At 45.2% G+C, this 24,459-nt stretch overlaps 1 protein-coding gene across 2 annotated transcripts in view; it reads right to left on the bottom strand.

The window, feature by feature from the left end:
* SP3 (Sp3 transcription factor) overlaps positions 1-24,459 on the bottom strand; it is a 63,381-nt gene that overhangs the window by 8,563 nt on the left and 30,359 nt on the right. Inside the window, exons 3-6 of one of the 2 annotated variants that reach the window (XM_040439454.1) lie at positions 20,919-20,975; positions 14,131-15,445; positions 11,966-12,158; positions 9,765-9,961 (exon numbers count right to left, since the gene is read on the bottom strand). In XM_040439454.1, coding sequence (XP_040295388.1) covers positions 9,765-9,961; positions 11,966-12,158; positions 14,131-15,445; positions 20,919-20,975 — 1,762 coding nt within the window. The remainder of the gene's footprint in view (positions 1-9,764; positions 9,962-11,965; positions 12,159-14,130; positions 15,446-20,918; positions 20,976-24,459) is intronic. The other variant, XM_040439455.1, reaches the window with a different exon arrangement.

The following is a 24,459-nucleotide window of genomic DNA, read 5'->3' as shown; positions in this document are numbered from 1 at the left end:
TCGTGGCACAGCCAGGGAGAAGGGTGGCAGCATCAGCAAGTACAGGTATTTAGCTCCTATAAGAAAAACAGATGAAAGGTCGTCTTTAAGGTAGGAGGGTGGCAAATGTTCATTCCAGATATTGTGCGGATAAAGAGCATACTATGATTAACCCCTTCATGACAGCCATTTTTTACCTTAAGGACCAGGACAAATTTTGGAAATCTGACATGTGTCACTTTATGTGGTAATAACTTTGGAACACTTCAACATAGCCAGGCCATTCTGAGATTGTTTTCTCGTCACATATTGTACTTCATGACAGTGGTAAATTTGAGTCAAATTGAAAAAAAATAAAAAATAGTAATACCTCCAAAAATAGTTATTACTTTACATTCCCCATATGTCTACTTCATGTTTGAATCATTTTGAAAATGACACTTTTTTTGGAACGTTAGAAGGCTTAGGCTACTTTCACACCTGCGTTATGTGTAGATCCGTCTGGTACCTGCACAGACTGATCCGCACCTATAATGCAAACGCTTGTATCCGTTCAGAAAAGATCTGTTTGCATTACTATGAACAATTTTTTTTTGTTCATGATAATGCAAATGGATCCGTTTTGACTTACACTGAAAGTCAATGCGAGGCGGGGCAGTTTTCAATTGCACCATATTGTGTCAGTGAAAACAGATCCGTTTGGCTCCGCATAGTCAGGTGGACATCAAAATGCTGCAGGCAGCGTTTTGGTGTCCGCCTCCAGAGCGGAATGGAGGCAAACTGATGCATTCTGAACGGAACCCCATCCATTAAGAATGCATTGGGGCTAAACTGATGCGTTTTGGGCCGCTTGTGAGAGCCTTGAAATGGATCTCACAAGCAGACCCAGAAACGCCAGTGTGAAAGTAGCCTTAGAAGTAAATTTTTAAAAAATCCAAAACCCACTTTTTAAGGACCAGTTCAGGTCTGAAGTCACTTGTGGGGCTTACATAATAGAAGCCACCCAAAAATGGCCCAATTTTAGAAACTACACCCCTCAAGGTATTCAAAACTGATTTACAAACTTTAACCCTTTAGGTGTTCCTCAAGAATTAAAGGAAAATGTAGATAAAATTTTGAATTATTTTTTTGGCAGATTTTCCATTTGAATCAATTTTTTCCAGTAACAAAGCAAGGGTTAACAGCCAAACAAAACTCAATATTTATTGCCCCGATTCTGTACTTTACAGAAACACCCCATATGTGGTCGTAAACTGCTGTACAGGCACACGGCAGGGCGCAGAAGGAAAGTAACGCCATATGGTTTCTGGAAGGCAGATTTCACTGGGATAAGTCGCACATTTGAAGACCCCCTGAAGCACCCCTAGAGTAGAAACTCCCCAAAAATTACCTCATTTTGGAAACTACAGGATAAGGTGGCAGTTTTGTTGGTACTATTTTAGGGTACATATGATTTTTGGTTTCTCTATATTACACTTTTGTGAGGCAAGGTAACAAAATAGCTGTTTTAGCACAGTTTATTTTTTGTTATTTACAATGTTCATCTGACAGGTTAGATCATGTGGTATATTTATAGAGCAGGTTGTTTCGCTACTTTTTTGGTTGTTATAGTTTTACATAAAGCATTTTTGAAAAAAAAAAGATTTTTTTGTGTGTCTCCATAGTCTTTAACAGGGCTGTGGAGTCAGTAGATAAATGCTCTGACTCCAACTCCTCAGTTTTTGGTACTTCCGACTTCCGATTTAATATGCAAATATATTTTATACATTCCTTGAAGGAAAGAAAGGCAACATACAGCTGTTCCACCAAGTTCTTCTAAGCTCTTATAGCAGAGAGGTAGTTGGGCAGAAGCTGCTGCCTTCTCCTTTGTGTGCTGATCTCCTCCTGAAGATAGGGCAGTGGGAGGATCCAGGAAAAGGCATTTATTTTAAAACATGATTTTCCTAGTAGAATCCCATAGTCATGTTTAAAGTTTAAGCTAACAATCTGAGTTTACAAGTTTTTATAGCCTTAGCTGAATGACAGCAGATTTTCAAATGGTTTACAGCTTCAGTCTTGAACTATTGACTATCCATTCCCTTCACTTATACAAGTGTCTCTAGTCCTGCAAAAAACATATTTACTTGATCAGTTATCAGTGAGAGGCTAGGTTAACCATGGGCGTTGCGTTCCCGGTAACAGCGGAACACAATGGAAAGTATAAGTATTGCCGCTCCTTAACTGTGCGTTGCGTGCCATATAGTGAAGCATATGAAATGCATGCTTCTTCACGGTCACTTAACGGGTTCGTTTTGCGGTAACGTGATGCACCGGCCTTTATTCTTACAGTAGAGAAGTAATTAAAGGGAATCTGTCATCTGCTTTTAGCATTTTAAGCTTTCAACATTGCCATGTTCAATAAAGTACCTTATTTCCTGCAGTGGTCTTCTTACTTTATTTCGTTTTATCATTTTGATTAAAAAAAAAAGCTCTTTTTCTGATATGCTAATGAAGCTCCAAGGTGCCCGGAGGGAAGTTTTTTTTCCTCTCTGGAGCCCAGTGACGCCCCCCTGCAGTGCCCAGCCTGCCTTAATTTGAAGCCCAAGAACGCCTCCTGATCCTGAAATAACCTCCCACAGCCCCGGCAAACGGTTCCGCCCCCTCACCATGTCATCTTCTACCTTCAAGAAATGCCCTGTTCTTCTTCCTGTGGTCCGCCAGAAATCTTGCGGTACTGCGCCTGCGCGATCATCAAGCTCCTGAGGGCAACAGCCTCAAAAGTCTCACTGGGCATGCGCCAAGCCCAGTGATGTAATCTGAGCGCTGTTGCCTCAGGAGCTTGATGATCGTGCAGGCTGGTGGCCGACAGGAAGAACAACCAGCGGTCCGATGGGAGAGCCCCCTCCCTCTGTGAACCCGTCAAGCATGGGGTCCCTGCAACGGCACAGCAGTGGCCCCATGGGAAAGGGAGGGAGTTAAATTACTAATATATATATACACATACATACACACATATATAGAACCTGACAGCCGGCATTAGAATCCTCTGAATTAGAGGGATCGCCTGTCTGGGATCACCCACAGACAGTGACAGTTCGTCCGCTCACTGCAAACAGTCACTCAGCGAAGAGGGCCAGCCACAGAATCCCACAGTATCTACGGAAGTGCAAAGTGCAACCTGAAAGGGAGTTATGCACAAGACTAGTACGGCATGCAATGGAACGCAAGCAGTCCGCCCAGAAAGGGGGGAAATGTACCTGGCAAACACCGCAGTCGGCAAGAGTGCAAAGGCCCGCCCCAAAAGGGGGTGATGCCCAAGGCCAGTACCTACTTCAGATAAGTAGGACATACCATATTTTGCTCAGAAGGGGGCCATGCACATGGCCGCACAGTATCCAGCAGGAACGCAGGAGGTCCACCTAGTGAAAGGGGGACATGTACAGGGTTATCCTAGCATTAAGTGATTGTGCAATAATCCACCCAACACCGAATTTCTTGAGAGTGCAACTACTCCGCCAATGAAGGGGGACATGTACCAGTCCAGCACAGCATATACAAGGACAGCCTTGAAACTCGTGAGCATGCAAAATTCCGCCCATGGAATGAGGGGTGGTCATGCACAAGGCCAGCACCGTATCCAATGGGAGTGCAAGCATTCCACCCATGTTAGAGGGCCATGCTCATGGCCAGCAACGTATCCGGTGAATATACCGCCCAGAATATACCGCCCAGAGTGCAATATACTGCCCAGAATGGGGGGGGGGGTCATGCACATGACCAGCATCGCATCCAAGGAAAGTGCGAGCACCCCACCATGGATGGGGGTCATGCACAAGGCCAACCACGTACTGGCGAGAGAACAAACAGTCAGTAAGAGTGTATGTATGTCACCTGAGAAAAGGAGGCATGCCCATGGCCGGCAGCGAATCCAGTGAGAGTGCGGTACACCGCCCACGGAAAGGGGGTCATGCATATGGCTGGCAGCGAATCCAGTGAGAGTGTAGAATTCCGCCTACGGAAGGGAGTCATGCCTATGGCCGGCAGCGAATCCAGTGAGAGTGCAGTGTTCCGCCTATGGAAGGGGGTCGTGCACATGGCCAGCACCGTATCCGGTGAGAGTGCAGTATTCCGCCTATAAAAGGGGGTTACGCACATGGCCGGCAGCGAATCCAGTGAGAGTGCCACGTTCCGCCTATGGAAGGGGGTCGTGCACATGGCCAGCACCGTATCCGGTGAGTGCAGTATTCCGCCTATAGAAGGGAGTCAAGGACAACGCCAGTCCGCAGCCAGGGAGAGTGCAGTATACCGCCTAAGAAGGAGGGTCATGCACATGGCAGGCACCATAACTGGAGAGGGTGACGAATTCTGCCTATAGAAAGGGCCGCATGCACTTTGTCAGCGCCGTATCCCGGGAGAGGGCAAGAAACCGCCTAGAAGGGGGAACATGCACCTGGTCAGCGCCGCAGCCATGGAGCGCGACATGCCGCCTATGGAAGGGGGGCATGCATACAGGCAGCACTACTGATTGATGAGGCTGCAGCGTCCTGCGCAGCCCACAAGAAATCAGTTATTTATCCATTTATTTAAATTATTATTTATATCACAGCCTCTCTGAGGCAGAAAGGGGGGCCCACCATACAGGGGCACAGCCTCTCTGAGAGGCAGGAAAAGGGGCCAGCCATACAGGCCCATTGGGAGCCGGCCGGTACCCAAAGGGTTACAGGGATCCGGCGTGGGGGCGGCGAACCTCCAGGCGGGAAGAATTCGCGCCTGGGGAAGTTCCCGCCCCCTCCAACAGAGGCCGGAATTTTGCGGCGCCCGGCCGACACAGTATTCGAGATACCGGCCAGGACCTGAGCCGGAGTGGCGCATGTACATACCGCCCGCGGGTGCCCACCCCGCGGGCCGGAAGAGTCAGGGGCCCGGATGGAGCGCCAGAATTGCGGCCCAGCAGGCCGCAAAGCCTGGGTCAAAATTTGCGGCGCCCGGCCGACCGGAATGCACAGACTGTCGGCCGGGGCCTGTTGGAGCATAGCTCTCAAGTCCAATGCCGGCCGCGGGTGCCCACCCCGCGGGCCGGAAGAGTCAGGGACCCGGGAAGGAGCACCGGAGGTGTGGCCCAGCAGGCCGCGAAGCCTGGGCCAAAATTTGTGGCGCCCGTCATGCACCGGCCGTCGGCCAGGGCCTGTTGGAGCATAGCTCTCAATTCCTATGCCGACCGCGGGTGCCCACCCCGCGGGCCGGAAGAGTCTGGGGCGCACGGGAAGGAGCACCGGAGGTGCGGCCCAGCAGGCCGCAAAGCCTGGGCCAAAATTTTGTGGCGCACCGGTAAGGGGAAGGGGGAACCTGAGACCGGGTGCCCGAGGATAGAAAGGACTCCAAGGAGAAGGGAGGCAATGTGGCTGAACCTATCCTGCAGCCAGCGGAGGGAGGCAGCCAGCTGCAACGTCCTATGGAGGCCAGGAGGGAGAGGGAGCAGGGAGAAGATTGCCGGGGAAGGGTCCAGAGGCACAGTATGGTGGTCAGGCACGCAGGAGAGCGAGGTGGGGGGAGACATTTGGCTGGAGAAGCCACTCTCTCACCATCAGCCGTCTTCACCCTCGGTCCGTTCCAGCAGGGTCGCCCCTTCAGCTACTGGCACCGTAGTGGCAGGACGCTGGAAGACGGACTTGGCGTGCGGGCGACCCTTGCGCTGGCGGGATGCAGGGGAGCGAGGCTGCCCTGGTCCACCTTGCCTTCTGTGGGGGAGGCAGCAGTGCGGGTGACCGGCACTGTCGCAGCTCGACCCCGGGAGAAAGAGAGAGGTCTATTCCGTCTCTGTTGTCCCTGATGGTCTGGAAGAAAGAAAAAAAGTAAAAATCTAAAATTTAACAACAAGCAGAGCAGGGAGTGTCTTGCCTCCATGGACGCTAAGCAAAAACTGGCAGTCTCTCTCTCCAGGCTGAGGGTATAGCTGCTGGAGGAGGGGCTTAACAGCTTTCACTTAGTGTCTCGCCTCCTAGGGAGCTGAGCTATACCCAAGATTTTCTGTGTCCCCCAAGGAAAATGGGCGAGAAATCGTCTTTTTGGTCTAGTGGCCGCTGATAAAAGTCAGACGAATCCCGAGCACTGAATTCAAGCCACAGTACACTGTGAAGACAGTAAAGCATGGTGGCGCAAGCATCATGATATGGGGATGTTTCTCATTCTATGGTGTTGGATATATCAAAAGCAGGGCTGTTGAGTCAGTAGATAAATGGTCCGACTCCTCAGTTTTTGGTACTTCCGACTCCCCGACTCCTCTGTATAATATGTGAATGTATTTTATACATTCCTTGAAGGAAAGAAAGGCAACATACATGTCATTAGCACAGAACTACTGGCTAGGAAGCTGCTGCCTTCTTTGTGTGCTGATCTTCTGCTGAAGATAAGGCAGTGGGGGGATCCAGGAAGGGGCATTTATTTTAAAACATGATTTCCCTAGTAGAATCCCATAGTCATGTTTAAAGTTTAAGCTAACAATCTGAGTTTACAAGTATTTATAGCCTTAGCTGAATGACAGCAGTTTTTCAAATGGTTTACAGCTTCAGTCTTGAACTATTGACTATCCATTCCCTTCACTTATACAAGTGTCTCTACCGTAGTTCTGGAAAAAACATATTTACTTGATCAGTTATCAGTGAGAGGCTAGGTTAACCATGGGCGTTGCGTTCCCTGTAACAGCGGAACACAACACAATGGAAAGTATAAGTATTGCCGCTCCTTAACTGTGCGTTGCGTGCCATATAGTGAAGCATATGAAAAGCGTGCTTCTTCATGGTCACATGACGCACTGCATGCATTGGCCTTTATTCTTACAGTAGAGAAGTACCGTATTTTTCGCAAAAGTGGGGGAAAAATAGCAGTGCGTCTTATTGGGGGGGGAAGGGGGGGGGGGGGGCAGGCGAATGCTGCGACCGTCCGGTGAATAGGCTGAGATGGAGGAGGGGCTGGGGGCCGGCATCTGTTTCTGTAATGGCAGCGGGGCCCGATGCAGTCACTGTATTCTACTACACCGGGCCCTGCTCACTGTAGTATATGGTAATCATATCTAACTTGTGGGTATTGTTAAAGTATTCCAGTCATCTTAAATCTAGCGCTGTACTACTTACTACTAACTTCTTGGCAGTCAGGAGGCCGGGTGGGCGCTCGTAGCGTAACTCACTACGTCACGCGCCTGCTCCGCCCACTTTATGAATGAAGCAGACACCGGGTCATTACAGAAACAGATGCCGGCCCCCATTCACTACACAGGGACACTGTTATTGGGGGGGGGAGAGATCTGTGGATGACACCTAAGATAAGGTGATATATAGAGATAGTGATATATAGAGATAGAGATATATAGAGATAGAGATATATAGAGATAGAGATATATAGAGATAGAGATATATAGAGATAGAGATATATAGAGATAGAGATATATAGAGATAGAGATATATAGAGATAGTGATATATAGAGATAGTGATATATAGAGATAGTGATATATAGAGATAGTGATATATATCATCCACAGATGCCCCCACAATGATCCCCCCATAACAGTGCCACCCACAGAAGCGCCCCATAACAGTGCCCCCCACAGATGCCCCCCATTAGTTCAAAACCCACCAAAAGCACACCTTTTGGTTCAAATTATTTTTTTTCTTATTTTCCTCCTCAAAAACCTAGGTGCGTCTTAGGCTACTTTCACACTTGCGTTAGGTGCGGATCAGTCTGTGCAGATACCAGACGGATCTGCACCTATAATGCAAACAATGGTATCCGTTCAGAACGGATCCGTCTGCATTCTATGTAAAAAAAAAAATACAGTCTAATTGTTAGTCAAACAGATCCGTCCCCATTGACTTGCATTGTAAGTCAGGACGGATCTGTTTGGCTCCGCACCGCCAGGCGGACACCAAAACGCTGCAAGCAGCGTTTTGGTGTCCGCCTCCAGAGCGGAATGGAGCCAAACTGATGAATTCTGAACGGATCCTTATCCGTTCAGAATGCATTGGGGATAAACGGATCTTCGGGGCTGCTTGTGAGAGCCCTCAAACAGATCTCACAAGCGGAACCCCAAACGCAAGTGTGAAAGTAGCCTTATAGGGCGAAAAGTACGGTAATTATTTATAACTTTTTGTGAATTAGTAAATCAAACAAAAATCCAGCAATTTGCATTGGTGTTCTTGGTATTTATTGTGATGCGGCAAAGTTACACTTTGTGTGACGTTTCGGCTGAAATAGCCTTTTTCAAACATCAGCCGCTCTGGAGGAAGGAGCCAGTCAGTGCTGCGCTGTGGCTATAGATGGCGTGCAAATGCATGCGATGGGAGGAAGCTTCTTCCCATCGCATGCATTTGCACGCCATCTACATCCACAGGGCAGCACTGACTGGCTCCTTCCTCCAGAGCGGCTGATGTTTGAAAAAGGCTATTTCAGCCAAAACGTCACACAAAGTGTAACTTTGCCGCATCACAATAAATACCAAGAACACCAATGCAAATTGCTGGAGTTTTGTTTGATTTATCTTATATATGAGGTGGGATCCCGACTCCACGCAGCACCACCTAGTGTGCCACACTGGTTTACTACACCATTTTTGTGAATTGGGACATTTAAACTTGCTTTTTTTTTTTTATTCCAATTTAAATCTAGTAGGAGTCTGTTAATTTTTTGCCGACTTCGACTCCAGGTACCCAAAATTGCCTCCGACTCAGACTCCTCAACTCCGACTCCACAGCCCTGATCAGAATATTTGAGGAAATCATGTTGTCCTATGCCGGAGAAGAAAAGCCCTTGAAAAGGGTGTATTAACACAATGACCCCAAAAAACACCAGTTAGGGTTCATTCACAAGTCCGCAAAGTGGGTCCGCATCCGTTCTGTAATTTTGCGGAAAAGGTGCGGACCCATTCATTTTAATGGGGCCGGAATGTGCTGTCCACATCCGCATTTGCAGATCTGCAAAAAAATAGAACATGTCCTATTCTTGTCCGCAATTGCGGACAAGAAAATTCATTTTCTACAAAAGTGAAGACAATGTGCGGTCCGCAAAATGCGGAACGCACATTGCCGGTGTCAGTGTTTTGCAGATCTACAAAACACATACGGATGTGAATTGACCCCAAGAGAACATCTAATTACAAAACAGGATTGAGGTAATGGAGTGGTCATCTCAATCCCCTGGAAAACTTGTGGGGTGAAATAATAAATGGTTTGTGAGGAAAATCCCCAAAATGCAGAAGAAATGAATTATAGTCCAATTGTCCTGGACTGGAATACCTGTTCAGACGGGCCAGATGTTGGTTGACTCCATGCAACATGTCACACAGTTCTCAGAAACCATGGTTATGCCGCTAAATATTAGTTCAGAAAGTCAAAGTAAAGTGAAATCTCAAACATATTTTTCCAGTTTATACATTAAATGTTTGATGGGATCATTTATCAAACTGGTGTAAAGTAAAACTGGCTTAGATGCCCATAGCAATCAATAAGATTCCACTCATTTTACAAACGAGCTGTCAAAATGTAAGGTGGAATCTGATTGGTTGTTATGGGCAACTAAGCCAGTTCTACTTTACACCAGTTTGATAAATGATCCCATGAGTTTTTATAGAAAAATGTTGGTAATGCCTAATATTCCTTTTTCCTTACTTTCTGTAAAACATTAACACTGTGTTGATTAGGAATTGAATGTGTAATATCTCCGTGCATTTGCATTTATTGGAATAAAAGTTATTACAATGATTTTAAACAATTTTATTTTTACGCTACATACACTTTAAAAAGAACGTGATCCTTACCAGTATGTGTTCTTCTGTGTCGCTGTAGCTCATCACTTCGTGTAAACCTTTTGCCACAGAACATCCAAGTACACACAAATGGACGTTCCCCAGAATGCCAACGCAGATGAGCCCTTAGATGTGATGTTTTACCATACACTTTACCACATCCTGGGATATGACAGATGTGTTGCTTCTTTTTTCCCAGGTTGGTACCCCTAAGATATTAGAAAGTAACCAGACACATATCTAAGTAAATACAGCAATTAAAACACAGCTAAGAAATGTGTACTGTGCATTGTAACACGCTAATTGATTTTTATTCTACACAAATAACTTGCAAACAATTTTCAGTTGTTAACAAACACGACTTGTTAACACAGGTACACAATTAATTTTTAACCCCTTCAAGCGACAGCCAGTTTGGACCAAATGCCGGAGCCCCATTTTTCAAATCTGACATGTGTCACGTTATGTGGTAATAACTTTGGAACGCTTTTACTTATCCAAGCCATTCTGAGATTGTTTTCTCGTGACACATTGTACTGCATATTAGTGGTGAATTTGAGTTTATACGTTTTACCTTATGTCGGCATCATTTTGCAAATGTCATTTTATTTTTTTAGGAAGTTAGAAGGCTTAGAAGTACATTAAGTTTAAGAAAAATTCCAAAACCCACTTTAAGGACCGTTTCAGTTATGAAGTCACTTTGTGGGGCATACAAAAGGAGAAACCACCCATAAATGACCTTTTTTTTTTTAGAAATGACACCCCTCAAGTTTTTCAAAACTGATTTTACAAACTTTATTAACCCATTAGGTGTTCCACAAGAATTAAAGGGAACCTGTCATCAACTTTATTGCTGACCTCACTTAGGGCAGCATAAAATAGTGACAGAAATACAGATTTCATCGGTGTGTCACTCATGAGCTAAAAGTAAGTGGTTGCTGAGAACCGGCATCACAATTATTGCAGTCCAGGCCTGGAAAAGAGTCAAATCTACTTGAGAAGAGTCCTGGTTATTCATAATCTCCTGCTCTCAACCCATCTGCTGATGATTGGCAGTTCTCTTCCAGGGAGAAAACTAGGTAGTAGACAGTCAGTCATGAGCAGGTGGGCAGGGAGAGCAGGAACTTATGAATAACCAGGACTCTTCTCAGGTGGCCGTGACTTTTCCAGGCCCAGTCTGCAATGATTGTGATGTTGGTTCTCGGCAACCACTTACTTTTACCTTTGAAATGACATACCGCTGAAATCAACTCACCTGTCTCTACGTTATGCTGCTGTTCGTATGGGCAGCATAAAATTGATGACAGGTTCCCTTTAAAGCAAACTGGAGGGGCAATTTCAAAATTACATTTTTTTGGGGCAGATTATCCATTTAAATCCAACTTTCCTGTAACACAGCAAGGGTTAACAGCCAAAGAAACCGCAATATTTATTACCCCGATTCTGCAATTTATGTGGTCTCAAACTGCTTTATGGGCACATGGCAGGGTGCAGAGGGAAAAGAGTGCCATATTGTTAACAGAGGGCAGATTTTGCTGGAATGGTTTTCAGGCGCCATTTCACATTTGAAGAGCCCCTGAGGTACCCCTAGAAGGAAAACTCCAAAAAGTGACCCCATTTTGGAAACTTGGGCTTGGTTTTTGCGGGACAACTTGTATTTTATTATTGGCATCATTTTGGAGTAAATGGCGCTTTTTGATCGCTTGTTATTAAGTTTTTTTCGGTGGCAACTAAGAATACCGTAAATTAGCAATTTTTTCTTTTTTTTAACGTACGGGGAAGATTAAATTTTTTTTGCCTTTTTTTTCATTGAAAAGCTTGCAGCCTGCTGGAAATTACAGAAGGCTGGTCTGGGGCCTACACAAGACCCCAGCAACCCTTCACACACATCGGCACCCCGCGATCGCATTTACGGGGTACCAATGAAAGACAGAGGGAGTCGGCTCCCTCTGTGAGCACTTTACATGTGGTGGGCGCCATTGCCTACGGCATGTAAAGTGTTAAGCAGCCCAGATCGGCACTCCTGCCAGTCCGGGCTGTTAGAGCAGGGCCGCGGCTCTCATGTGAGAGCGGCGGCCCAGCTTAAGGCCCCTTAGTGACCGCCATAAAAAGGCATATGGGAAGGGGGGGGGGGGGGGGGGGGGGGTCCACGAGAGAGAAAAAAAAAAACTTAACTGCAAATAGCTTGCTGGTGTGAAACTTGGGATACAAACCTTCCAGCTCCATCTTTACAGTTGGGACAAGTGCAAGCCACTCTCCGAAGTCGTTTTCCCTCTTGATTTGGTTGGTCAAGTTCATCATCAACAACTTGGACTCTCAGATGAGTTAAATCATTGGTATTGACTGTCGAATCCCCAGTAAGTTGCCACTCCTCTGGATCTGGTTCTTCTTCCTTAATCCGTATAGCTAATTAAAATGTAAAAAAAAAAAAAAAAAAAAAAAAAAAAACACAGAATTAGGTTTTCAAATGTAACACTTTTTTAAATGCAAAATAACTAAAGCACCTAATACAACTTAGAGCTCCACAGAATACTATAGTTCACACGTTCCAAATAATTGCAAGATCATTGATTTATGTTTTCATAGTATGGAGATGCACCCATTTGCTTTTGCAGTACTTCACTCACATTAAAGGGGTTGTGAGGCCTTTTCTTTGGATATGTCATCAGCATCTGATCGGTAAGGGCCCGACACCCAGGACCCCTGCCGATCAGCTGTTTTAGAAGGCAGTTGCGCTCGTAGTAGCTCTCTGCTTACCAAGCTGTACATTGTATAGTGGCTGTGCCTGGTATGGCAACTTCAATAAGGCTGAGCTGCGTCTAGGCCATGTGACTGAAGAACGTAACATCACACGGCCTAGGAAAAGCTGAAGAAAGCCGTGGCACTACTGCCTCAGTGAAGACCCCAGTTGAATTGCATGAAAAAAATTCCGAATTTTTTTTTTGGGGTGATTTTCTTCCCCCCCCCCCCCCCCCCTTTTTTTCTTACACACTGAATTCCTAAAAAGGCTGTCCCACCATTCAACTCCATAGTAGTGCAAAAGATAAGCCAAGTATGGCACTCCATCATCTCCAGCAGTCCCACAGAGTTAAATGGAGCAGCAGTGTGCATGAATGACCACCGCTCCTTTCTCTCCGGGCACTCAACCACCTTATTACATGAATAAGGAATTATTGTGGAACAACCCCTTTAAGGCTGAGTTCACATCAGCGTTCAGCCTTTCAGTTTCGTTATATGAGCAGGAAAACGGAAAGGATGGATTCGGCACATAACTGAGCCGAACGAAGCCTACAGAACCCATAGATTATAAAGGGGTCCGTTAGGTTTACACTCAGATGATTTTGTAGCGGAGACAAAAAAGTTGTGCATGTAGGAATTTTGCCTCCGCTCCAAAATCATTGTTTGAGCGTAAACCTAACGGACCCCCTTATATAGTCTATGGGGTCCGTAGGCTCCGTTCGGCTCAGTTATGTGCCGAATCCGTCCTTTTAGCGTTCAGCCTTTCCGTTCTCCTGCTTCGTTATAGGAGAACGGAAAGGATGAACGCTGAAGTGAACTCAGCCTAAGTGGATAAATTGTTTTCTTTACTAAAACACTACCTAGTATATTGGCTTCAACTTCTGCAGTAATTTAGTAAATGGATGAGTTTTTTTTTTGTTTTTTTTTTGCATTGGCACAAAGTTAATCCAACACTTTGCTATAAGATTTTATTTTTAAAAAAAAAGTTTTTTGTACATGGCTCCTACACAGACCTAGGTGTCCAGGCTAGCAGAATAAATCTGTGTATAGTCTGATCCTGTAGTCACGTATTAGTATGTTAGAAAGAAACAGGACTAGGATGGATGGAAGCAACGCAGGTTTGTATGAGTTTGTTAACCACAAAGACAAACATTTCTGCGCACACAAACTAGTAAGCCTCCCAAAACACCTATATTCTGTTTCCAGCAGTGTAGTAGCGGGGAATGCGATTTTCTAAAATAGAGTAATTATGAAATTAAGGAAAGTGCTTTTACTTAACCAGATAACGACCATGCGCCGTACATGTTCAGCGCTTGGTGATGGGTTTTAATCCGGAGCACAGTATATGTACAATCTAGCAGGAGCGGCTTTGGTTCCTGGATGCCAGTGTTCTTGCCTTGGTGCAAAGTGCTCAGCCAATAGCAGCCAGTGACGAGAACAAGACTCCCTAGCGTCACCTGTGATGCTGGGGAGGCTCGTTCCCGTTGCAGTCTGCTATTTAGGATCAGCTATAAGAATAAAGTAACCCCTTTCTGGCCTCGCTGACCATCCGGCTCGGAGATTTGTTCCATTCTAAAAATCTCAATCCTAACACAAAGTTCAAACAATTCAGTTTGATAGAAATGAAATTGAAACCTACCTGTAGGGCTGTCCGAATGCTCTCCGTGCTGAAAATGGATACCAGCAGCGTCCACAGAGTTTACTGTAACGGTTTGCAGGTTTGGCAACTGACCAGTACTTAAACCACCCCCTCCGGAAACTTGGCCAAGGGTGAGTGTCTGCACAGGTGTCAACGTTATCTGTTGAGGAGACGAATTCTGAATCTGCAAGTTTTGCAAATTCTGGACACCTTGAACTTGAAATGTCTGCCAGGCAATTTGACCAGAAGGAGTCACTGTTTGGGCTTGAATTAAGAATGTTCCAGGGTTCAGCTGCAATTGAAGGTTTTGCAAAGCTTGTGACGATATGCCTTGACCTCCTGCATGAACAGCCTGGATTGCCTGCTGCGCAATGCTCTGTACAAGCTGGGCTTGACTGGTGGACTGCTGACTATCTTGAAGATGGATTTGCTGTACCAATGATTGTGACGTGGAGACCTGAATGTTCTGTGACTCATCTGACGTTTGGATGTAGTTTCCCTGAAGATCGGTTGTTTGCATGTGCCCAGATGGACTGTCTGCCAAACTGTTTCCACCCTGAAGCATTCCTGTGCTGTCTATAGTGACAGGAAGCTGAGATGAAGAAGAGGTTGGCACATACAAATCTGTTTCCGAGTTTGTTTCACCGCCTTCAGGAGAAACATGCTCTTGCTCTGCAGTCCTTTCAGAAGTATCAGAGCTATCTATGGCTTGCCCTGCACTTATCAAGTGTCCATCTGCAGTAATGCCCGTCATGCCTTCTGCGCTACCAGACAGACCCAGTGAATCTAGGTCAACGCTATTTATGGGAACAAACGTGATGTTACCCGGAAGACCAAGTGGGACATTAGCAACAACTTGGGTTTGTCCTCCATAGGCCGAGCCGCCAATTGTAACTCCTTGAATCTGCTGAAGTTGACCAGCTTGTGTTAATATATTTTGATTTGATGACAAAAGACTAGAATTCCCAGGAATAATCTGAATCTGGCCAGAATCTTGATCTAAACCACCATTATCAGATGTGGCAAAGCCAAGCTGGACCTGCTGGCCATCAGAGGTCTGAAGCTGTGGTATGACTTGATACTGCACATTAGAAAGCGTGCCATTAGAATTGTCTGTTCCTTGCGCTACCGAAAAGAGATGCTGATTCTGAAGAGTCTGAAGGGGCAGCACATACTGTCCACTTGAAGTTACTGTAGCACCACCTGGAAGCTGAACTATATTTCCAGCTTCATCTTTCAATGCAGCTTGGGCTGGAGTCAAAACTTCCCATCTATTAGGGCCTCCTGTCAATTGCACCGATGTCAAATCCTCAGTCTGTACAAAAGAAAAATTCTAATTAATTAATGTGGGACAGCAGTAATTCTCAACAGAATAAGAGCAACAGAATTACCTAAAATCAAACAAACATTGATTGCAGTTTAATTTTTTTTAAATCAATTGGTACCAAGGCTAATCTAGATCAAAAGGTTTCACACCTGTTTCCAAATACCCTCAAGATCTTGCCAAAACATTAATGCTGCATGAAGACACTGAATAATTACTAGCCTCATCAGTCTCCATAATATGCGGTGAGAAATGTAGGACAAAAAAAAATAAAAACGCTAAAATACAACCCCCTGGCAGGCACAGGGAAAAACACTCACGCAACAACCATATTGTGCATCCGTGTCCGATTAACCATAAACCAGTAGGTGCGAAATACAACAGTATTAAGAAACAGTGAGATGGCGGTAGGGGGTTATCCCTTAACGTAAAAAAAAAATATGAAAATCCGACATCATATCGTAGATGACCATCTCTTTCTAACAAAGCTAGAACCAGCCCTGTACCTCACATGGATCCAGAGATGTCTAGTTTGCCACGGGAGTCTCTAGCTCCTGTCCTGGGTCACTGGAGGCGTGATGACATAGGAAAGTGACCACGACCATCGAGCTGCCCATTATACATACTAGCACTACAGGGGGGCATTATACTGCAGGAGTAACTATGGGGGGCATTATAATACAGGCCAGAGAACTACAGGGGGCACTATACAAATGTGCACTACAGGAATTATGTGTACTGGGCACTACAGGGGCATTATATTACAGGGTACACTACTAGGGGTCATTATAACCACTGGGGGCACTGCATCGTGGCTTTTTAAATACTGGGGCTACTACAGGGGACATTGAAGGGGTTGTCCAAGTTATATTTATTGATGACCTATCCTCAGGATAGGTCATCAATATATATAACTTGGACAACCCCTTTAACTACTGGGGACACTACGGGGGCTTTAATGCCTTATGGGGGCATTATTAATATTGAGGGCAGTCTAATGTTTATTGGGAGGAGAGGAACTATCTGTATGGCACCATTATTTCTGCAGTGTAGTGTTTGTGGATACTGGTGAGCATAGCAGGCACAGTATTGGGGGGTAGCAGCAGGATGACAATGTTGGGGAACCAGGAGGGGGAGGAGGATGGAAAAGTGAGGAACCTAAGATGTCTGCATGTCAAACTCTTTAGACAAGACGCGGCTTAAAGAGGACCTTTCACCGATTCTTACCCTATGAACTAACTATACAGACATGTAGAGCGGCGCCCGGGGATCTCACTGCACTTACTATTATCCCCGGGCGCCGCTCCGTTATGCCGTTATGCCCTCCGGTATCTCCGCTCACTAAGTTATAGTAGGCGGAGATACCAGTCCCTAAGTTATGGTAGGCGGAGTCTGCCCTAGCGCTGGCCAATCGCAGCGCAGAGCTCACAGCCTGGGAGGTTATTTTCTCCCAGGCTGTGAGCTCTGCAATGCGATTGGCCAGCGCTAGGGCAGACTCCGCCTACCATAACTTAGGGAACGGAGATACCGGAGGACATAGCAGGAGAACGGAGCGGCGCCCGGGGATAATAGTAAGTGCAGTGAGATCCCCGGGCGCCGCTCTACATGGCTGTATACTTCGTTCATAGGGTAAGAATCGGTGAAAGGTCCTCTTTAAATAAGGCTACTTTGACACTAGCATTAATATTTTCAATGATCCATCATAGGGTCTCAATACCGGAAAAAAAACGCTTCTGTAACTGAACAGAACGCTCCAAAAGCAAACCGCAGCATGCTTTCTGTCCCGAGATGCGGAGCAAGACAGATCCGTCATGACCCACAATGCAAGTAAATGGGGACAGATCCGTTTAACTCTGACACAATGGAAAACGGATCCGTCCTCCATTGAGTTTCAAAGGAGTTTATGACGGATCTGTCTTGGCTATGTTACAGATAATACAACCGGATCCGTTCATAACGGATGCAGATGGTTGTATTATCAGTAACAGAAGCGTTTTGATGAACCCTGCCGGATCCAGCAAAAACACTAGTGTGAAAGTAGCCTTAGATATCTTCTCCATTGGAGATTGGACTGCCATGATGAGAAGAGAGAAATAGGCCTTTCTAGTGCGGGACGTACAGAGACCGTATTTTACGGACTGCAAAACAGATATGGTCATGTACAGGAGGCCTAACAGTAGGGCTGGGAGGAGGGATTGGATTGAGAATGGCTAGATTCAGCCCATGACATCATAGGGGTGGTTGCACTTGACAGCTCTGACTGCTTCTAAAACGGGCACCGCGCAGGTGCATACTGACGTTTTACATGCGTAGAACAAATCCTGGCCACGGCGTCTGGCGCACATTACACATCAGTACATATCAGAGGGCATGTTGCACAAAATGACTGGGGAGCTAAGACTAAGGCAGAGTTCACACAAACGTGTGTGACCCGTGCCTGTGCTGCGGCCTGCAAATCGCGGGCCGCAATACACGGCCACAGTTCCGTGTGCATTCCGCATCACAGATGCGGACCCATTCACTTCAATGGGTCCGCAAATCCGGAATCGCGGAACGGGACCCCTCGGAAGCACTACGGAGTGCTTCCGTGGGGTTACGTCCCGTACTTCTACATAGTAACATAGTACATAGTTCTGTTCCGCAAAAAGATAGAACATGTCTTATCTTTTAGCGTAACGCGGACCCATTAAAGTGAATGGGTCCGCGATCCGATGCGGCTGACCTACGGCCGGCGATCGTGCATTGCGGCCCGCAGCACTGGTCACACACATTCGTGTGAACTCGGCCTTAGAGTGGTGACACTGATGAAAGTCTTGTTCACCACTCAGTCCCCGGCCTAGGCCTCTGTATGGGAGCAACAGAGATTTTACAATATAAGCTCCATATGGTATAATGTATCTATGTTGCACCCTTACAGTATACAGTAATGTCTCCTTGTGGGCCCAATGCTATGAGGGCAACAAGGAGACATTACTGTATACTGTATGGGTGCAACATAGAGACAATCTATGGGGGCAACAACTTGTAGACTCTGTACAGTATAAAGTCTACTTGTGGCCTGCTGCCCTATACAGTATAATGTCTACTTGTGGCCCTAAGCACACAGATGTCCTCTGTATATTAATTTCACAAATTACAGAACATGTCCTAATCTCCATACTGCAGAAGAGAACAGTCATTTTGAGTGATGGGAGTTAGAAAAATGTGGAGCGGAAGGTATCCATATTTTGCGACTGTAATACAGCCACGGTCGCATGATGCCCTAAAAGACAATTCTGTGGCTTGGAGACCAAGCCATATCTGACCTGCTTGTTTTGAGTGCAATTGTTATATTATAGATGAAAAAAAATATATAATGTTATATCTCAAATACAATTGTATGGAAATACATACCCACTAGTATTGTGTAGCCACAAAGCAGAACCATAGTGAGACTTATGAAGTCTAGCTGGAGAAAAGAATTCTTACGATCCAAATATTACATCTTAATATGGGATTGTCAAAATCTTCAGAATGAATTTTTAATTTTTACACAAGAGAAGCCACTAAAAATGTGTGCATTTTTTAAAAGATTGTTTTAATTTGACCGTAAACCCAGAAATATGTATTTTAGCTAATTTGATCACTGTTAAGCAGCAGGCGATTTCTGCTCTCTACAGGAGGATGGTATGACAAGCACCATAGAGGGCCCCAGAGCAATGCACAGGTATCATAAGGGAGGTGGTGAGTTTGGCTGCTGTCGCTAGGGCACAGTAGTACGCACGCCTGCACGGAGCCGGTTATGTAAGAGTTATGGTGCTCCATGGCAACATCCAGCATGAATCAAAGAGGAAACAATAAAACACTCACCAAGTCTTTCTGAACGCATTCATGTTATACCCGCAGTACTAGGGCTCCATCAGCATCAGCACATGGCTGAATCTGGATATGTAAGTGCCAAGTAGGGTTGAGCAATATACCGCCGTATTAAGAAACGGCAATATCACCATTTCCTAAAAACCGCTGTATTTAATGACGTCATAGGATCGGTCACATGTGTGCTGACCGCTTCTAAAATGTCCACGTTCTGCCACCTACTTACATCTCTGTTCGCGCAGCGGCTGAGTTCTCCTCGCTCCTTCTTCCCGATGACCCCACCCCTCTTAAAAACGTTTAATGCGTATTTCTAGACTTTCTTCTGGAATGCTGTACCATCGCAGCATGTTAGTTCAGTCCCTGCCTCTGCACCATTAATCCAGGTGCAGGCAGTGGGAACTGATGGAGCTCCGGATCACTGCAGGATCCGGCACTCTCCATACCAGTATGACAATCCCTCAGACAGCTGCTCCCAGCCAATCCCAGTGCTTCTCTCATATATACCTCATGTGAGAGCAGCCATAACAGGCCCGCTGATTGGTAAGACAAATGCTGATTTGCTATAAATGGATTGGGGGCAGGGCTTATCACAGGCAGGAAGTATAGTGGTTTCAGGTTAGTGTGGCTTGCTATACATAACTGGGGCTGGTGACTACCTGCCGTGCATGACCCCGTGTGCTGTGTTGGCCCTAGCTGCTGTCATGGGGTTGTCACTGCTACTGCCTGAGGCAGGTGATGCTTTGTGTTTTCATCATACAATAAGCTAATGTTAAAGAAGAAACCTGTGGCATTAAGTGCACTACAAAGCCCAGCAAGCCCTCAGCTATTTATGCCATGCAGACACTGAACAGATATTGTATTGGGGAGGGAATTGTTGCCCCTTGCAGTATGTCACAATTTGGCCCACCCCATGCAGTATGTCTCCTTGGCCTCAGCAACCCCATGCAGTATAATATCACCTTGGTCCCAGCCGCCTCACACAGTATAATGTCTTTGTGGCCCCATGCAGCATAATGTCTCCTTGTGGCTCAGAGTGTTTTTTCTTCTAAATAGGTATTTATCGCAATATACACTCACCTAAAGAATTATTAGGAACACCTGTTCTATTTCTCATTAATACAATTATCTAGTCAACCAATCACATGGCAGTTGGCAAGACAATCTCCTGAACTCCAAACTGAATGTCAAAATGGGAAAGAAAGGTGATTTAAGCAATTTTGAGCGTGGCATGGTTGTTGGTGCCAGACGGGCCGGTCTGAGTATTTCACAATCTGCTCAGTTACTTGGATTTTGACGCACAACCATTTCTAGGGTTTACAAAGAATGGTGTGAAAAGGGAAAAACATCCAGTATGCGGCAGTCCTGTGGGCGAAAATGCCTTGTGGATGCTAGAGGTCAGAGGAGAATGGGCCGACTGATTCAAGCTGATAGAAGAGCAACGTTGACTGAAATAACCACTCGTTACAACCGAGGTATGCAGCAAAGCATTTGTGAAGCCACAACACGCACAACCTTGAGGCGGATGGGCTACAACAGCAGAAGACCCCACCGGGTACCACTCATCTCCACTACAAATAGGAAAAAGAGGCTACAATTTACACGAGCTCACCAAAATTGGACTGTTGAAGACTGGAAAAATGTTGCTTGGTCTGATGAGTCTCCATTTCTGTTGAGACATTCAAATGGTAGAGTATGAATTTGGCGTAAACAGAATGAGAACATGTATCCATCCTCTGATGGCTACTTCCAGCAGGATAATGCACCATGTCACAAAGCTCGAATCATTTCAAATTGGTTTCTTGAACATGACAATGAGTTCACTGTACTAAAATGGCCCCCACAGTCACCAGATCTCAACCCAATAGAGCATCTTTGGGATGTGGTGGAACGGGAGCTTCGTGCCCTGGATGTGCATCCCTCAAATCTCCATCAACTGCAAGATGCTATCCTATCAATATGGGCCAACATTTCTAAAGAATGCTATCAGCACCTTGTGGAATCAATGCCACGTAGAATTAAGGCAGTTCTGAAGGCAAAAGGGGGTCCAACACCGTATTAGTATGGTGTTCCTAATAATTCTTTAGGGGAGTGTATATTGTTATCGCGATACATTTCTTAATATAGTTATCGTGGGAATATTTTTGATATCCCACAACCCTAGTGCCAAGTGAGACATGACAAGGCTCAGAAGGAGAAATACAGCATTTGTAGACTGATCTGGATGCGGATCCGTCTCACAAATGCATTGCAAGAACGGATCAGTCTCTCCGTATGTCATCCGGAGAAACGGATCCGTTATTTTTTTTTTTAACATTTTTACGGATCTGGCATTGCGGTATTTTTAATGCCGGATCCTGCACTAATACATTTCAATGTAAATTAAAGGGAACCTGTCACCAGGATTTTGTGTATAGAGCTGAGGACATGGGTTGCTAGATGGCCGCTAGCACATCCGCAATACCCAGTCCCCATAGCTCTGTGTGCTTTTATTGTGTAAAAGAAACAATTTGATACATATGCAAATTAACCTGAGATGAGTGCTGTCCCTGACTCATCTCACATACAGGACTCATCTCAGGTTAATTTGCATATGTATCAAATTGTTTCTTTTACACAATAAAAGCACACAGAGCTATGGGGACTGGATATTGCGGATGTGCTAGCGGCCATCTAGCAACCCATGTCCTCAGCTGTATACACAAAATCCCGGTGACAGGTTCCCTTTAATGCCGGATCCGTCAAATGATGCCGCGGTATTTCCTCCGTACAAAACGCCGTTCAGTGACTGGACTGAAGACATCCTGAACCGATTACTCTCCATTGAGAATACTTGGGGATAAAACTGATCAGTTCTTTTCCGGTATTGAGCCCCTAGGATGGAACTCCGTGCTGGAAAAGAAAAGCTAGTGTGAAAGTGCCCTTATTCACAGCGACCATCACTAAGTTCAGGTGCCCCGGATGTGTGCCGCACATTCTGCACTGCAAGTCCACATCAGATTACAGTACACGTAGACGGGTATTCATATGTAGTAGAAAACAATCAGAGTGGAAAGTAGACCATGCTGTGGAATTTCAAATCCACACGTGTCAATTATGTTGTAGATTTTCAGATATATATAGGATTCTGGTATGTGTGAACTTGGCCTTTGGTTTTGCAATGAAGACACAATGTGTATAGAGTTGTGGGTTATGCTAGTAAAGAGTAGCTTTAGTTATACAATTACAATTCAAAAAGGAAGTGACATTTATAAGGGTTTCCCGACACCTGGTTAGTTCATCAGTATCTGATTGGTGGGGTCCAACACCCAGGACTCCCACCAATCAGCAATTTGAGAAGACAGCGGCGTTCACAGTAGCGCTGTGGCCTTCTCTCAGCTTTCCCTAGGCCGAGTGACGACATGTTCATCGGTCACATGGCCCAGGCACTGCTCAGCGCATTGAAGAGAATAGGGCTGAGCATGATACCGAGCATAGTAAAGTGGCTATGTATGACACTGCTTGGTGAACTGAGAGAGGGCCATGGTGCCCAGAGGAGTGCCAGCAGGGGCCCCAGGTGTCAAACCCCCAGAGGATAGGTCATCAGTATTTAACTCACAGAAAACCCTTTTAAACCTTCTTCCTGAAAACTTCTGGGCATATAATGGGCACAAGATATATCAGACATATGCTAAATATTTTCTACTGTCAATAATACAAATAAGACTGCATTATATGGATGGCTCAAAGTATAGTATAAAGTATAGTATAAAGTATAGTATAAGGGCTCATGCACACGAGCATGTATGCCCCGTACCGTATCATGGGTGCAGACCCACTGACTTGAATGGGTCCGCAATCCTTAGGATACCGAGCAGAGGCACAGATCAGAGGCCCACGGAACCACTACAGAGCACTTCCATGGAATTTCGGTTCGTGCCTCCGCACTGCAAAAAAATAGAACATGTCCCTTTTTTTTGCGGTGTGGACCGACTCTTGCGGATTGCAGACCCATTCAAGTCAATGGGTCCCTATCTGCAAGCAGCGTGCACATAGACACCGGGCACACACACTTATGTGCAAGAATCCTAAATCAATTCTCCAAATGACTCCTTTTGCAATATGTTAGTCACTTTTCAAACATTCCCTTATAGCACAATTGATAGCAGCTGCTAAGCTCCTTATTCCAAAATATTGGCTGTCTAAAGATAACTCCTAGTATAAAGGAATGGACCCAAAAAGTCCAGGAAATTTGTCAGTTAGAGGAATTGACAAGCTGGGAATCATCGCACGACAACTTTTTACTGACATGGGGCAAGTGGTTTGAGTGGTGTAAAAACATAGTGAAATAATTATACACTAGATAACAGGTTTGTCCTGGAGAGCTTAAGCCATACTAGACTAGGTTTATATTTCAAGTATTGATATAAATATACGGATGATCTGTCTTTGGTGCTATGGGAATGCTAACATGTTCCGTATGTACTAGTCAAGCATGCATATGTTAGGGTGGATATATGTCAGTCATGTGATTATGTGTCTCTATAATATTCTTGTACTCAGCACTGATTATTGCTCATATGTGACAGATATGGATGATGGAGCAGTTTATTGTTAATTGTTATTACTAAACAATTGTCTTATTATTTGCTGGAATCTGATGCCAAAATAAAATAAAGATTTGATAATATATATATATATATATATATATAACTTTTCAATGGTATAATTATGGCATTGTGGACACCCAGTTATTTTGGAAAGACTGAAAAGTCTCATGGTGTCACTAATGTCTTAAGTGGTCTGGATTTTTTTTTATCCAGAGAAAGGGGGCAGGAATCAGTTCAAATGATCAGTTGGACAACTGAATGACCAAGTGCCAGCTGCTTTCCATCTAATGGTAATGGCCATTTTAAAGGTTAGGATCTTCGGGGTATACACAGTGGCAAGCACACACAGCTGAAACCCACCCACCTGTGGTGGCCAATGGTCACAAAACTTTAAAGGGTAACGGTCATGTTTTCATCAAAAAATAAATTTTAGCATATGTTACTGCTGCTGCAGCATTATGCATAAAGCAATCTTTAGTTTCTTCACATACCACTGTTTTCCTTGAGTTTTTCCCTTAGTTACGGCTGTTTAAACATTTACAATGTGAGGACCTTCTCCAGAGG

The sequence above is a fragment of the Bufo bufo genome, chromosome 7, assembly GCF_905171765.1.
Source record: "Bufo bufo chromosome 7, aBufBuf1.1, whole genome shotgun sequence".
NCBI lineage: Eukaryota > Metazoa > Chordata > Amphibia > Anura > Bufonidae > Bufo > Bufo bufo.
Note: the sequence above shows the minus strand (reverse complement) of the source record. Positions and strands in the feature narration are given on the sequence as shown.